This window comes from Rhea americana, unplaced genomic scaffold (assembly GCF_003343005.1).
Source record: "Rhea americana isolate MKP2758 unplaced genomic scaffold, rheAme1 scaffold_16, whole genome shotgun sequence".
In the NCBI taxonomy this organism is placed as follows: Eukaryota; Metazoa; Chordata; class Aves; order Rheiformes; family Rheidae; genus Rhea; species Rhea americana.
Window position 1 is genome coordinate 4,894,758 of NW_028185705.1, and position 16,949 is coordinate 4,911,706.

General features: G+C 42.3%; 1 protein-coding gene across 1 annotated transcript in view; it reads right to left on the minus strand.

The window, feature by feature from the left end:
- Window positions 1–5,615: 5,615 nt before the first annotated feature.
- LOC146598596 (uncharacterized) overlaps window positions 5,616–16,949 on the minus strand; it is a 37,183-nt gene continuing 25,849 nt past the window's right edge. The window contains exons 8-11 of the mRNA XM_085299997.1: window positions 15,910–16,118; window positions 15,318–15,390; window positions 11,488–11,605; window positions 5,616–5,811 (exon numbers count right to left, since the gene is read on the minus strand). Coding sequence (XP_085156123.1) covers window positions 5,616–5,811; window positions 11,488–11,605; window positions 15,318–15,390; window positions 15,910–16,118 — 596 coding nt within the window. The remainder of the gene's footprint in view (window positions 5,812–11,487; window positions 11,606–15,317; window positions 15,391–15,909; window positions 16,119–16,949) is intronic.

Here is a 16,949-nt window from a genome sequence, read left to right on the forward strand (position 1 = left end):
GAATGATTTCTCTCGTGCATTAACGTATTATTTATGCAACAACTATATATGCATGGAAGTGTCCATAGTCTGTCCAGACATAGGAAGCAGTCTATTGAAATACAAATCTATTTGCTGGTATTTTAACACAAATCTGAAAGTACTACTTTACACGTTTAAGAAGCTGTTACAAACTGTCAAGCAAAAAAATATGCGTCTTGTGAATTAATGAGGCTTCCTAAAGACACAAACTGTGTCTGCACGTAGCACACTATGCTTGTGAATGGGGAGCAAATAGAGCACGGCAAAAAGCATTTACCACTCTACGACTGCGGGACCCTGTCCTGAAGGGCAGCCTCCAGGGGAGCGTATGTCATCCCCACGCTAAAGCCAGGATGGGCTGACTCAGTCCTGGGCACAAGGAAGGGCAGCAGCAGGTGGGACTGGAGGCTGTACCCTTTCCTTTTTCCTGCATACATTTCCAGACCATTCCTAGATTTAGGGATGAAGTATATTTTCAGGCAAGAAAGGGACTGAGGTAGAAGTTGCTCATACTCACAYGTGAACCAGAGTCTTCCTGTGCTTGCTACCACCACGTTGCCCCAGTAAATTCCTGACATCACAAAACTTAATGAGCTGCAACTGAGCTCGCGACTGGGAGCCCCATGTGGTCCTCGTTTGAATGTCACTGGAGTGGCAAGTAAACGAAGGGCTAAATTTGGCTCTCGAGATTAAGAGAGGTTTCTGTCTAGCCCATGTGCACAGTCGCTAGGCTTGGCTGGATCCCTCTCCATTAATCTCCATTTGTCTTTGTACATGGGGCCACACCAGGAGCACTAGCAGGAGGCAGCAGCAGGGAGCAGGTCACCTGGAGCAGAGGGAAAGGAAGGGCTCTAGAGTAAGAGAAAAGAGATACTGAATGGAGAAAAGAACGAGTAAGTAAAAATCTAGTAGTAAATGCTCACCATGGTTTAAGAGTTTTGAAAAATTTCAACCCATTCTGGTAAAAATGTGTATGCTCTYGGGCTCTGCATTGTTGTTCTCTAAGGAGCAACTGCTTTAAAGAGTTAAAACAGTGTGGGAATTTATACATAATCAGATTTATACTCACAGTGTAAAACCCATATGATATTAGACAAGGCTGAGAAAGGTATCTCATCTTCAGTCCTCAGCTCTTTGCATTTTCCTTCCTACAACTGTTTAGCTTTCTCTTTCAAAGAGCAAAAAGTGTTTGTTCCCAGGTGCTAACTCTCSCTTCTGTTTCTCCTTTTGCTGGCTGGAAAGGCAGCAAGACCCTTCCAGGTCTTCTCACTCACTAAAGGAATAGGAAAGGCGATCCCTTTCTACCTCGCCTGCCCAAGGTGAGCAGGAATTTGTCACAAACCTTTTCCCCCGGGGGAACTGCTGATTTCTTTAAGAAAATGTTGGGGGGGGGGGAGGCTGGTGAACTGCCAACAATATACTGGCATGTCTCCTACGAAGAACTGGTGAACTGGTAGCACCAGTCAGTGTGCTGGAGAGGAGAGTGAAGGGGTCTGCACAGGGAAGCGCAGGCAGATGGGCAGACATCCTTAGCTGGGCATTTGGGGGTTTGGGCCTCTGAGAAAGTGGGAATCCATGAGGATGTGTYCCTCATGGGACCTGGAAGGTCCGGTTTCCTTGACACACAGCAGAGCRCCCCAGGAGCCACATCTTATGATGCACAGTTTCCTCTTCCGCTCTGCGCTGGGAATCAGAATGATCTCTGCTGCATTTGCTCTAGCTTTATGTTGAAACAGATAAGCAAAACCCACCTGTATGAAATGCCTAACTGACCTGCTAACCTTCAGCTTTGCACATACACGTGTGCTTGAGGCACCCATCACCAGGATGTTCTCCAGCAAGCAAAACATGCATGTTCACTTCAGGGTCAGGGCAGAGGCTGCCATCTGACAGGTACACTAGGTCGCGGGCTGTGGGTCACCAGATGTCACCTGCGGYGTCTGTGCCTTCAGAGGTGTCGGCTCAACACATTTCGTTTGGGGTGACCAAAGATGGATGAATGAGCTAAAGGTATAAAGTCCTTCTTTGTCCTCAGAGCCTACAATAAAATTCAGTCCCACTTCCATGTCAAGCTTAAGTCTGCTTATACATTGAGGAGACTGTTAAAAAAAATCTAATATTATGCTTTTGAATAGAGAATTTACCTAAGTAAATAATTATTTTTAAACCCAAGATTTAGGCAGCTTTAGTATTCCACATTATGCTAATGTTTGACAATTACTAAGTGTGGGTATCAGCCAGTATTTTTTTTTAAGTTTAATTTAAAGCAATTTGACATGGAAAGGTTATTACTTTAGTTGCCAATAAAAGCTGTACTTTTAACATAAGTGTACACCAAGCCCTAGGGTATGTGACTATTATCTTTTCTGCAATTATGTGGTGTTCTACATAAATGTTAAAAAAAACTTAGAAATATCAAAAGTACTAACTTAGATACAATATAAAAGTTGAATAGATAAAATGGGAAACCCAGCTCCTGCAGACACAACACAGGTTGAGGTTTCCTCCTAGAGGTAATCCTGGGAACAACGCCTTCTGGCTTTGCCTGAAAACAACGATTCCGGTGCTACCTTCCCTGCACAAACACTGGGGAGGCTGAATATTGATTTCTTTTCTAAATATTCTAACTAAATACAGATGTTTCCATTTTGCAACTTCATCTTCATTCCCCAGAAAGGCGTCCTCTTTCAAAAGATTTCTTTTTTCTCTCTTTTTTTTTTAACTGTGAAAATAATTTACAGTGAATAATTTATGAGGGAAAAGATCCTTTTTTTTTTTATCATCCCTCTATAGCCTCACGTTTTATACGAAGGGAAACAGCAGCTCATCACCCACTTGATGGCTGTGCCACCAAAGAGACCTCACACACACAGCACCAAGTGAGATATAAAACCCAGGGGAGCACCAAAATCACAGCCTGAACTCAAAGTTCGTGTCGAAAAGATCGAAGTGTCCAGCACAATCTCCAGAGCCTTCAGAGAGAAACCAACTCTTTTCCTGAGGAAACGATTCCTGCAGGATGGTGATACTGGTCGTGGCTTTCCCGACCCTCAGAAAGCCCAAACACACTTGTACAGAGGTCCCAGAAGATCAGGCGACACAAAGTCACCCTCTCTCCATAAAGGCAACAGAGGTGGCCATAAAGGCAACGGAGGTCATCCAGGCCTGTTTGGGAGGAGATGAGGATGATGCTGGCTGCTGCCTCCACCAGGGGAGACGAGGGGCAGAGCCAGGGTCCACGCAGCTGCAGGAAGCACCAGCATTTCCTGTGGTCCTGCAAAGCTCCAGCCTCTGGCTCCAGCCTTTAATCAGCTACGTGAACTTGCACTTCTCCTCTACCCTTCAGCAGCAGGGCTGAAGGGGTAAATAGCTGGGAGCGAGACAAGTTCTTTTCCAAACACTTAAGGCTGCTTGGTTAAGAGACAATCTAGATTTTTTTTCTTTGTTTTTAAGACAGTCTGGCATTTTTTTTTCTGTCTGGATTTTGTTTATAAAGTTAATTTGGAGCTTGTGAAAGTCATGGTATGACCCTTGTTGACTGAAAAATCTTCTTCCCAAAAACACCCAGCACCAGGGGAATGAAAGCTTGGCTTCCTGCAGTGCCCTGCCAGCGCGTTTCGGTGTTAATGTGCAGCAACTGTCCCCAGACAGGAGAAGGAGAAGTTCAGCCTCAGAAGCCTGTTCAGCCCTTCATCTTTCTACTGAGAAAGTGAGAACATTGGTTTTAGCTCCAGTGCCAATTACAGTTCATGTTTCAAATTAGCTCAAGTTTGTTATTTTACGCTTTAGGTAGGAGCTGCAATGAACTGTTCACCAGCGACCATATACAAGCCCCTCTAGGATGCCTTGGAAGAGCTCCTGATGAGTTCACCAATGTTTGCACATTAACCGCAGGAGACGAAGCCAGCCAGAGGGATATGAGAGCCCTCCAGAGCATGACACAAAATGATGCAAGTGTGGAAGCTAAGAGAGAGAACAGGTTCTGTGAGCCCAGAAAAATAATAAAACATTTAAATCCTTAATTGTTTTTCTTGAAGATTTATCCAACATTGAGCTCTCCGTAAGCTTGTGAGCTTGCAGAGCATTGTCAATAAATTAGATCATGCACACAAGGCAGCAATTTCAAGCCAAAAAGCTCTAGCCGTGAGTTGCTTAACGGCAACACTCCCCAGAAAAATGGCTCGAGATGAAACATGAGATATGTATTAATTATCAATGGTCTAATAGAAAATTTAATGAAGACAAGTATCTTCTTGCACTTTATCCTTGATAACGATGATAGTACGTCAGTGAGATGCATACCTTACAACGTGGCGGTGAATGTCAAGTCTGAAGCCATTATAGCAATTCACCACAGTAATGGCTAGCCAATGCATGGACTTGTAGCACTTAATCAAAGTAACGACACTCATCCACAATTATTTATGTTATGGTAACAAAGAGCTGCCAGATGCAAAACAAATGATACAAGGATTTGCAAGTGGATTCCTTCCCGTAAATTCTCCTTAGGTTATGCCTAGAGGCCCTCAGGATGGAAGACTGTATAAATTCAGGGTTATCAACAGTGTTGTTATTGTGCCACATTTTACTGCCTATAAGCAATGAACCCAGAGCTACGGCTGAAACGAGCTCTTTAGCTGGTGTAACCATATTGAGATCATTGGAGTTGGTCCTGATAGGCAACTGAGAATGGCCTTCAGAATTTTACAAGGGGAAAAAAATTAAAAGTAGATTTTGCTTGCATCTGCCTAAGCATCTGCCTAAAAACAAAGAGCCAGTTGTACCAATACTTACACGTGTATTTAACTTAAAGTATGTGAACTGTCCCTGTTCACTTCAAYGGGCTTTAAATTAGAGACATTATAATTACTAAACATGATTCTCTGTTAAATGTAGTACTTTTCTTTTAGGGGCATTTATGTGGGTGTTTGTATAAAAACACTGTCAAAAACTAAGAACAGCAGTAAATATAAAATGGCAACATTCAGATTCAAATGCAATGAACTAATTTATTTTTTTAACACTACATTCAACTGTTTTTCACCACTCACAGATGTCATTGAAATAACTTGAACTAAAAAAATAGCCTAAGAACAATACATTACACAGACCAGCTAATATTCATTGCTTTAAAAATGCCCCCCATTAAACTAAATAATAGCCAAATCTTACTACAGTAAATGTGCCTTTATATCATTAAATACTAATTTAATAGAAATCTGAATGCCTAGTGAAAAGCATCAAAATGTTTTAAATAAAGGATTGGCCTTTTTTTTTTTTTTTTTGCCTTATATGAGTCTCCAAAGCAACATCTGAAAGAAGAAAACAACCATTTCAAATTAGCCAGCTTTTTATCCATCTCAAATTGTCATATATAAATTCATAGAAACTCTGTTACGTACTTTTCCAAAGTGAATTATGCAACCGTACCTTTTTATAGATAGCAGATAGGAATCGCCATGCAGTGAAATGCTGGAAATTTGAAGGAAAAGCTAAAGCAATTCAGTCTGGGGACTGTGAGCTTTTCCTAGCTACTTGCTAAAGCCTAGAAGGTTTTAGAGACCCTCCGGAGGAGGAAAGCGTGGAGATGGCTCTCACCACAGGCTCTGCCCACCCTCGATGACCAGATTGTGGCCCGTCATGTAATCGGAGGCTTCGGCCGCCAGGTAGACGACGGCTGCCTGCAGGTCCGCTGCCTGGGCCAGCCGCCCAGCGGGGATGTCCGCCAGCCAGCGCCGCACCAGCGGCCCCAGGTCCTTGGACCGGATGAGCGGCGTGTCTACGATCCCCCTAGAAAGAGCGCACGTGTTATTTTATTGCTGGGTTTTGTCAGAAGGGAACCTAGTGCTTAAAGGAAATTAGGAAAGAAATTGTAGATTTACTCGTTAGTTAGGAAAGAAAACCACAAAATTAAGCAAGCGGAGAGCCTCAAGTGAGATCTCTGTATCTACTATGAGGCAGAACCACAAACTCTGGGAGAGGTTTTCTTTCTTGCTGCCTTACCCTGCTGCTAGACAGACTTGGAAGGTTTCTTTTAGAGTGAATACCCACATATTGCATCCTCGGCTGATAGAGCTGCCCCTGTACTTTTAGGTTGCTCATTTAAGATCCCATTTCCCTTTTCCTGCGGAAACAGGCACATCACGGGGATCGAGAGCGACTAGAACCRCTTCCGTCGCTGGGCTCGGGAACCCTCTTGCTTTTCCCAGTTTCTCTTTTGAGCGCTTCGCAGCGTAACGTTACGCAGCACGTTTGCATACAGCCAAGCACGGAAAACAGCCCAACTTTCCAGATGTGCAAAAAAGCAGCGAAAACAAAAGCCAGCTCCAWCCCCAGCCCTAGAAGCTCTTTACAAAAAAAGAGAAGAGGCAAAGACGAGCGCAGCACACCAAGTGCAATTCCCTGTAAACAAACWCCTTGACAAATCACAACACATTTATTTGTCTTGCTGGGTTCACATTAATGAGTGACTACACCATTTATTAAAACTCTGCTAAGTTCATTTTCTTCAGGTGCCCTAAAAATGAGTGATGCTATAGAAAGCACRATACAGGACTAACATTTGGCTGGCTTTTATGACTTTAACTGCGACTGATTTGTCATACTCCTCCCTAACAACATATTTGTATTTTGTGAAATGTATAATTTTTTCAGCCCCTGAACAAATATATTTACATAACTGTGTCTAACGAGAAATTACATTTAACTTCTCAGAAATGACAATAACTAAAACCTGAACTGCCAATTCCACTTCATTAGTGTGGTAGAAATGCATTCCAAATGTTAATAAAAATTCCAACATGCTGATAAATTAGCGCTTCTAAGGAGCATGTGACACCTTGGTTAACATATTCAACCTCAATTATATTTCTCTTCAGCACCCTGTTATCTGGAACCTTTGCTGGCAATCAGAGGTGCTGTTTTTCAGCGGCCAATTTTCTAGATAATGTAGCTTATCAACACTGTGGGTAAACTTGCCAATGAAATCAGGCTGCACTGAACCACACACACGCTAATTGCATCTCTTTTTTATGCATATTTACAGACTGTCACTTCAAAGAAATCAGTGGCCCATTGAGGCAGCCAGTTAGCTGGAAGAATTGCCTCTTGCAAATGAAAATTAGCAAACAAGCCAGTGATAAATACGAAATGAACAAAGTATAAAAATACCCGTTTTGTTCTCAAACTTCATCGGCATCCCAATTTATACTTCCAAGGAAATAATTTTTTGAGACASACTGGATTCTGGGTATGAGATTTACCTTTTGTTTTAAATAAAGTCTGAAATCTTCTACTTACTATGGTACAAAGTGGAACTAATTCAGACTTTCCCCAAAACATTTCTGTTTTCACTAATCAGGCAGGATTTAAATATCAACCTTATTTTTTATTGTAATCATCAGTAGAAAGCAAAGCAGTTCAGGAACACTGAGCGATGCAGTGTGGTTAAGTGCAGTGGCAATGGCAACGTAATAAAATCAAACACATCCCAGGATACATATTTTTGACTTATTTCCCCTAAGCACAGTCTCCCACTCTTCCCACTCGACCAAACTCCTCRAGAACTGTTTTGTTCTTTTTTTTTCAGACACAAACATGCTTTCAGCAGCAGATGTGAAATATGTCAGCCTCCTTCCTCTTAAATATCTTTCTCCGTGCTTACAAAATCACTGGCAGAATCATTCTGGCTTTACACTATCAAAGAGCAGAATAAGGCCCACATTATGCTCTTTTTAATTTACATGTGTGCTTTAATCCAAAGGGGAACGTGGATTAGGAAATATGACACATTCTTCTAGCATAGCAAGTATAAATAATATAGATCTTGGTAAAAAGAGGACTTTATTTTCACCTGTTTGGAAAAYTGATCCTTGATCTAATCGCTGTCAYCTATAAATCACAGGRCTATACCTCTTGGTGGACCTTTCTTTAATTTTGCTTCAARTCATAAAAAATTTTGATGCATAACAATAAAATTCCTCACAAATCTTTGTTATATAAATGAGGAAAAAAATATAGCACAAAACTTAAAGTTGCAAACACACATACTGATGGCACTATAAATATTAGGCATGTCATTGATACTACACATCTTCTGGGAAAGCTTTGGTGCCAAGTTGGGCAATTTAATGTTGTCGAACCCTTTTAGGCAGATTTTAGTTGGCTTCTAACCAGTTCCAGCAAAGACAACTGCCAATGCATTAATTCCCTACCTCATCTCGTATGCAGTGCTGAGCCTATCAGTACTTTCTGTTGCATGTCAATGTAATATCAAACTGCTGGTTCCTTAACATTAGATATGAGCATCAATATTTCATTATTGATACACAGGACAATTTGARGCATTAGGAAAAAAAAACAATTGCCTAAAACATTTCCACTTCAAGAGACACATTAGGAAAAATATCACTTACCAGATACTTAACTGGAATTGTTATGTGCGTTCAATCCCCAAATGAGAGCAAAAAAAAGATTCCATCTGCRTGTAACTTGATTTCTTTCAGATGAGTTATTAATTTGAATGAGTTAAGTACACTCCACTTAATCAGGAAGTGTTTAATCAAGAGATCCACTTAATTGGGACATCTCCCAAGGAATTAGATTTAAGTCCAAAGACACTCGCCAGCAACAACTGCTGCTGCTTAATGGGGATAGCAATGCTGCCTGTTTGGGACACCTTCAGGTGAGCCCATAGCCCTCAGGGAAGACTCCACCACCTTTTTTATTTTGCGTGGTATCAACTGCGTGACACTGCTATGAGGGCAACGGAAGAGGTGGTCAGCAACGGTGGCCCACAATCCAGCCGAGATTTGAAAGAAATCTGATCAATGAGTGTCACGTTATCAATAACCCTGAGCCAGGACAATGCTTYGCCTTCAGAAAATACTAAACCAAAACCAAAACCAGGCTGTATCAGAGAACTGTCTGAAGCATAAGGCTTACCTGATCAGCAAGAGAAGCCTGTAGGTGCAATTTCCTAAGTGCAGTAAATCATGCTAAGGTCTTCGCCATAATATTTTACGCATTCATAACTTTTATGCCTCGCTCTGCATAAGTTTTATGCACTCATTAAAAAATTAAGTTGATAAAAAGTGACCAGATAGGGAGAGGGAAAAAAGGCCAGAAGGTTTGCATGGTGAAATAATGTTTGAGGCCAGCCTGGAGTATCTRGAGCTGCAGAGAGAAGTACGCTGAGAGTGCCATAAAACACCAAAGCAGTGTGGGAAGAGCAAAGGACTTACAGGCAGATTTATGTATTTTTACTTATCCAGGGATAATCTTAGGTACCATTATGCCCTGTATCTACTTCTGTGCTCCCCATACCCCTCAAAATCCCCCCCTGTCATAAAATGGCTAGTTTGAAGGTCTATGCTCAGAAAGACTTGTGCATTTGGGACAAACTCTCATTTTTCATACCTATAGAGCTCTCTGATAACATCGGCAGCTGCACCGATGCATTAAGGCTAGGGCTGGGCATTGAGCACTAAGCCCAAGCGAGCTGCAGRTGCCCCTGTGCCCAGACAAGACATGATGCAAGACTTGAAGGCCTGGTGGGGTCCTGAGGATGGGTCCAAACATGCACTTCTTTTTTTCCTTAATTCAGGGCGAGATGGAAATGCACATCCATATCCAACGTAGGCGGCAGGGTAAATATTTAATCAGCACAAGGACTAGGCGGCGTTTGCTTTCGGTGCGGAGCAATCGGAGAATGCACAAGCAGCCGCGCAAACCGCTGCGCGGCGCCTTGCTTTGAAACCCTACCCAGAGCTCCCCGGGAAGTCCTCGGCGAGGGGAGCCTCGGCCAAAGCTTTGAACTGACGGCAGGAAAAAGCTGCCCGGTTTCCACAGCCTTTCACTCCGCTTCCCAGCTGCATTAGTCAGAACCGCCATAGCGAGAACAAACGCCCTTGAAAGCAGCAAAAACATTAGTCCTCTGCGCGTCCTTTCTGGCTGTWCCTCCACACGCAGAAATCCCACTTCCTATGATAGGATTTTGAGCTCAGAGCTGGAGTTTAAGACAGGTAAGGATGATTCAAATGCAACTCATTTAGACTTAAAAAGTGGGAAGAAAGAAGCRTGAGTCTACTTTGTCTCCATGCTCTGACTGCAAAAAAATGTAACTTCTTCAAACATGTGTTTGTAGCTTACAGAGAAAAATGAGTTTTGATCATCCTTTTGATATTTTTAAAATTTATTTAAATCCCTAAAAATCAGTAATTTCTCACCTAAGTGCCTTCTAAACACGGTTGCTGCCAATGCAGCACTTCCCACCTCTGTTAGTCAAGATCACTGGTACGTTTTGAGGCACAGCTCCTGCCTGGTCCGGCTGACCTTCGCTGGTTCCCTCCAACTCCCCTGGCCTCTAACAGCCGGTGTAAATTCACTAGACCTACTTGCGAGGACACTGCTGTGGAGCTGTTAGCATTGGCCTGGGGAAAATCCTATTAAAAAGCAGGATGTTGTTTAAAGAACCTGTGGATCGCACAGAGCAGAGACGGGAGTCACTGTTATAATTAGCAATAAATAATCATAAGGACGACAGCTAGCACGAGGAAGCGGCGAGCAGACCGACAGTAAAAACAGGCACTTGCCATTGAGCTTTGTGATTTTAATTCCACTTTGTGGATTAAAATATGTAATTTGTTTTTCCTAATTTGCTGTACGTTATATCTTCATTATTACAATATAACTCCTGGGTTAAAATCCTGATCTTCTTATTTACTCTGAATGACTTCAATGGTCTACAGAATTTGACCGCTTCCAATTAGCACCATCCACTTGGGTTTGTGCTCAGCTCTACCGTACGCTGCTAATTGTTTCATAAAATGACTGTGTTGTGCAGGTGTGTGAGAAATGGAGAGGAACAGTGCACGTGGCAAAAAACTTTGCTTTGTGAATTAATACCACAAAATAAAATGTACAGCATGAAGTCTCCAAAAAGAATAAAAATGTAATTTGTAACAAATATATATATATAYACACACACACACAYAYATATATATATATTTACAAAATTACACCTGCTCTCCAGTGATTGTCAGAGCTGAACAGTATCTCAATTACAGCAGTACAATGTGGCTTTTAAAGTGCCTTTATATTTGTCTCAAGTAAAAGSGGAAAGTAGTATTGTCTATTAAGTGTCAAAAGCCTTTTCTTTAACCGTGGAAGGCTTGGACAGACTAAGGAAATATTTCATCTGGAAGAGAAATGCTAAAATCTACCCTTCATGTTATTGGAAAACCTATTATCAAATGCTAAAACCTCTTCTTAAATTCGTGAGTATACACAGCAACAGAGCAGACTCGGTTCTGAGCATTTAAACCTTTGTTAAGGAAAAGACAACGTAAAAAGGGATGCAATCCACCTACTAATTAGAAACTTTAATTTCCAAGATAGTGTTCATTTGAGCTTTTTAAAACATTTCATTTTCTTTGTACTTTCAAAATGAGACTGCATTTTACTTACGGGGAAATGCAGTTGACTCTTACTCCTCTGTCAATCCATTCAGTTCCTAATGTCTGTGTTAATTTTACGACCCCAGCTTTCGAGGTGTTGTATGCTAGCTGCTTCTGTGGGTGCGGAACTAGGAGGAATTCAGAAATAGAGAATTATTCAGTCTCTGCAAAGGAATAGGTGTCTGCAAGCTTAAGTACTACGTGCACAATCCCATATACTAAGATGAGGTATTTGCCATTTACCCTGATAGTAGGCAGGGAGCAACAGGAATTTAGCCACCCACCACATCACAAAACTTTAAATCTGTATTTTCCCATCTAATATTTTTGCCGCAGCAGCTGGGCAGACGAAAAGGAAATGGAGGGRRAAAAAAAAGAAAAAAAGAAATTAAAAAGCTCCAGATTTGKGAAAAGCCAAAAATATTGCATTAAACATACACAAGCAAGTATTTGTTTACAAGATAAATAAACACATATGCCTGTAGACATGCATACGCTATACACATAATATATGCACATTTATATATGATACTTAAGTATTATAATGCTGACACACTATAATGCAATAGAATATAATATGCATGCATAACAGATTTTATATAACATATTATATTATATATAGCTCCCTGGAACAAATTATTCTGCTTAATTTTTAAATTAGCCACAGTCTGAAGCAAACACATCGCATTATCTCCTCAGCGTTCGTGTGGATGTGAGCGAACGTGGTGTCCCAAGGATTCAGAACACCCACCACTTTCAAGACCTGGAGCTTTTGCAAACGTTTTAGGGCTGTGAAACGTTTCACCGCCGTTTCACCTGCTTCGCCGATGCCAGTGCCGTGCGCTCAGGGGGCTCTCTGCCTTGAGTGTAGATGTTTGAGAGTARACTCAAAGAGCATGGAGGATTGGGGCCACTACGAGTACCTCTCCTTCTTGCAGTGTGCTGGAGGTGTTGCCAGAACAGGAAGAGCTTTTGCTTGCTGCAAAGGGAGCGTTTCACACCGCGGCCCAGCAGTGTCCTCTGCACTGTTTCTTTGTACAGTACTGAATGATCCTCATTTCTATTGGCAAAACTGTTTTGCCCTTTGTGYGTGTCTGTCACCCCACAGATGCAGCACTCTATGTGGGCTCTCAAAAAAGAGGGGAACGTAATCTCTTGATTAATTGCTGTGCATCAGCTCCAAACTACATACAACTCCGGTAGTTAACCCCGTAACCTCCCAAAAGTAGTTTTTTGCTAAACTTTCTGAACACGTCTATTTGGGATAAATCATTCAGCATTTGCTAAGAGGATAAGAGYTTTGGCACTGTCTTTGCCCTTCTAGCACGTGTGGGAAAGCAGCAAGTCTTTGCAAGCTGTCAGAGGCAGCTTTCCGATTTGGGGGGATGCTCAGGCAGCATTTGCAAGAGTCCCTCCATGCAGGTGCTTTGGTCTTCACAGAAATGATTAAGCAAGGAAATTCAGAAGATGAAGTTTCCCCCTCCTGAGCTACATGGTATCTCTTAACCATAAAGGCTCAAGAATGAGCTGGAGGGTGTTAGGAAGCTCTGGAGCTACAGAGTCCATCACAGCTGAGCGCCCAGCGCCATGTCCTCCTCCCTGGCTGCAGCCGTCCTTCCACCTGCGCCATCATGGATGCAAACCCAACCYTCCAAATTTACACAAAAAGAGACTAGAGCTTCTGAGAAAAGCTGTGCCTCCAGAAGCGTTACAAAGAATATGGAAGTTTGTAAGGGTTCTGGAAGGGGAGGATACTCGCTTCTATTACAGAGAGGAGATGGAAGGAGAGCAGATAGAAGTGCTGCCATCAGCTGCRTTACATTTTGAGCACCTGACGCTGTTTTTTCTACCTTGTTCGGTGCACAAGTCTCCCGGTCTGACCTTGGAGCAGTCATATAATGTTAAAGGAGAGGTGCACACAGATATAATYGACCAGACCGCTTACAGCTAAAGATATTCACTGTAAAAATTACAGATCCGAGTTACACCTGTGTAAGTCGTGCAGAGCAGCAGCCGTCTCATCTCTGCTGCTGTAGCGTACGYCTGGAATAACTCCAGCCAAATATCAGAATCAAAATGCACATATGCAAAATATATGCAGCTTATCATCAATTAATTAAAGCTGATTTGGAGCAGCGTATCTGAGAAATTACAAACAAATCTCCCCATCCTACTAAGAGTCTCCTCATTTCCCTGCGTCTCTCAGGAAGGACTGAACCTAAAAAAATATATGTATATATCCCCTAACTATTTCTAGAAACATTTCATACTATGCCAGTTGGCCAACATACTTAAATAACCAACCAACCAACATATTTATTTAACATTCAGCAGATGGACATGATATGAACATCGTGGTTTGCAGTTGTAGTTTTATAACTACTAGAGTTTTCCCATGCCAAGACTGAAACAAGTTCAGAAGGTAAACGCATCCCCGCCCGTCTCAGCTCCCAGCCTGACCGTGTCCGAGCACATTAACTTTCGGTGACACTTTGGTGCACCTCGTGGTGTCCATCCCTGCGTGCAGCCATGGGGGCTGCTTCCCGGGTCCACTTCCCGCTCGCCCGGCCAGGTCCACGCCTGGTCGGTGCAGCACCAAGAGATGCTTCTCCTCCACGGACACCCAGCCCTTCTCAGCACCAAGCGCGGGGCCGCGAGCAGCCTTCCCAGCCAGCAGGCTCACAGCTGGGGCACGTTTCCAGCGCTCCGTAGCCTTCTCCGGCATGGAATACCTCCTCATAAATTCTGCTTTATTGTTATGATGTGGGCTGTGGCAGCCCAGGCCCGGAGCAGAGCCCCGCTGCGCAGAGCGCTGCGGCAAGCACGGGAAGCTTAAAGCTTTACGTTCTTTCCTCAAATTATTTTTGTTTGGGCGATTTTGTAACTCTGCAAAGCTGGGCGGAGGGGTGGCGCCCGGGTTTAGCCATAAGTAAAACAGCTGGTAAAGACACTTGAAAAAAAGATTAACAACAACATTATAAATGCATTTTTTGAAGAAACATTTAAAGTTACTGGGTAATAAACTGAACAGAATGTCATAGAATGTCAAACTGGGCACAGTAAAAATAAATGTTATTCCCAAGGAAAATAAAAGACCRCATATTTATGTAACACTCAGCAGATGGACATGATATTAATACAGGGGTTTTCAGTTGTACTTTTATAGCTACTAGATTTTCTTGCCTAACTTGGCAACCCAAGGCACCATTTGATTTTTGGATTTGGACAATACTGCAACAGATGTCCAGACCAATAAAACAAATTCCTAAAGGGCTATGCTTAATTTGTGTAATTGATCAATTTTTGTTACACGGGCCTCAGTTCACCAGCACGTAACTGCCTTCCAGATTAGCTCAGCAGCAGGGATTTCATTCCATATGTTGCAAGGGTTTATTGGCGCTTTCGACGGCGCTGCTGATTCAGCAGCGTTCGTGGAGGCACCTGTTGGCAGCGAGACTGCGACACAAGCGTGGGCACGCGCGGGGGGCGACGGCCGGCACCGGAGCTTTTGCGGCCGCGGCAAGGGTCGAGCGTCCCGGCGCGGAGCGCGTTTGCCCGAAACGGAGAGGGAGCGCGGCAGCACCTCGCCCGGGCGGCCAACGCCAACGCCAGCRCGCGGGGGCGGCTCCACCTCTTCTATAAAAAGTAATAAGTGCTCTAAAACACCGAGGACGGGTAAGTGTTGAAAAATGGTATCAATAAAAATTTTGTAGTACATTTCCTCTAATTCCAAATGTCAGTGATTTACTCCTTCCCAATACAGGTTTAATTGATTCAAATGGCATCGGTAGTAATTAAAATATGGATTCTGAAGCACAACTGTTAGCTCTCATCACTCACCTATTAAACTTGCCATAGATGCCGTGTTAATTATCTTCCCATATCCTTGATTCAGCATAATGCGGCCTGCAGCCTGTGACAGAAATTAAAGGAAAGACCAGTGACCCTTTTTGTGATTGTGCTAATAATGACATGATAATAAATTAGTCTTCACTTTTCAGAAGAGTTTATGTGCGAACACTTTTTTTTTTTTTTTTTTTTTTTTTTTAAGTACTTGATATAAAAACTTGGTATAAGAATGGCTGACACAGGAAAAATCCCATTGCCATTCAGTCCCTCTTCGTGGTTGAAAACATTTTTCAGAAAAACGCTAATGTTGGGAATGGCCCCCTACAGGTTTCTGCTTCTCGAGAAGTGTTGAATATCTGTCCTTTAAAAAATCAGGCTGTTCCTAAATATCTGAGTTTGGGCAGCCAATAAAAGTTACCAGTTACTTTTGAAAATACTGATGGAAATCTATAGTCAACAAAGACATTAGTCCCACCAAAACAAGGATCAATTTTATGGTGATAAGCAGCAACAAAGTATTATTAAATCTCGGTAAATGCTTAGAAAACGGTTGCCTGTTTGCAAAAACAAACTTGCAACTTACCTGGCAGCACAAAAACAATCCTCGTAAATTAACATTAAAAGTTTTGTCCCATTCCTCTAGTGAAGTATCTTCRCTTGCAGAATTCATATTGATTCCAGCGTTGTTGCACGCGATGTGGATTGTGCCCCAGCGAGCTACGATTGTATCCACAATCCTTTGCACATCCTCAGGTTTGCTTACATCTGCTGCAAGGGCAAGGCTTTTAATCCCTGCATTAAAATAAGATTGATGAAGTCAGTGCAAGAAGTCACAGAGAAAAGAAATCATGAACTATTTTATAATTCTTTATGGATTCACACATATATATACATATTTACTATTTATTATTTATTTGTCACCGTAATCCACAGCTCCACAAACAGTAGCAAACTGCATGTTTCTCATTCTATTTTTTTTTTAATTACTAACTGGTGTGAGGTTTGCCTGTTGGAGGCTAACATAAACCCTGCACCTGAAAGTGGAGTTTGACAGTGCACGAGGACGAAGCTTTGAACACTGCACCATCTTCTGTCCAAAGATTCAACTGCAACTTCTCAGCTACAGCAAGTAATTCCAGCGGTCGGCTGGGYACTGGGGACAGTCAAGAATATCGCTTGCAGATGGCTGGTATCAGCTCATAAATCAGATGAAGGAAAAGACTCTCACATTTGCTCAAGTGCAGATGTTTCTGTGCCAGTCACCTCATCAATACTACAGAAATCAAACCAATTTGTCCAAAAAATGCTCTCCAGGTGAACTACAGCAACTGTATGGCTTTGAGCCTCAGACAAAACCAAGCTAGTTTTAGCTGGGAGCTACCAGGAAGACCTGAAGGTTCACAAGGATGGTGCTCACAGTTCCTGGAAATCACACTGCCAGAATAATGCAAACATACAGAAGTGAAAAGGCTTAAAGGAACCAAAACATGCAAAGTTGCTGATTTTTTCCCTCTGCCAGAAAAATACAGACTTTGACTTTTGCTCATTTGTAGTCAGAATCCCAAAGTATTCCAGTGTGTTGATTTGTAAATCGCTTCATTTAGTTTAGTATCAAAATCAGCT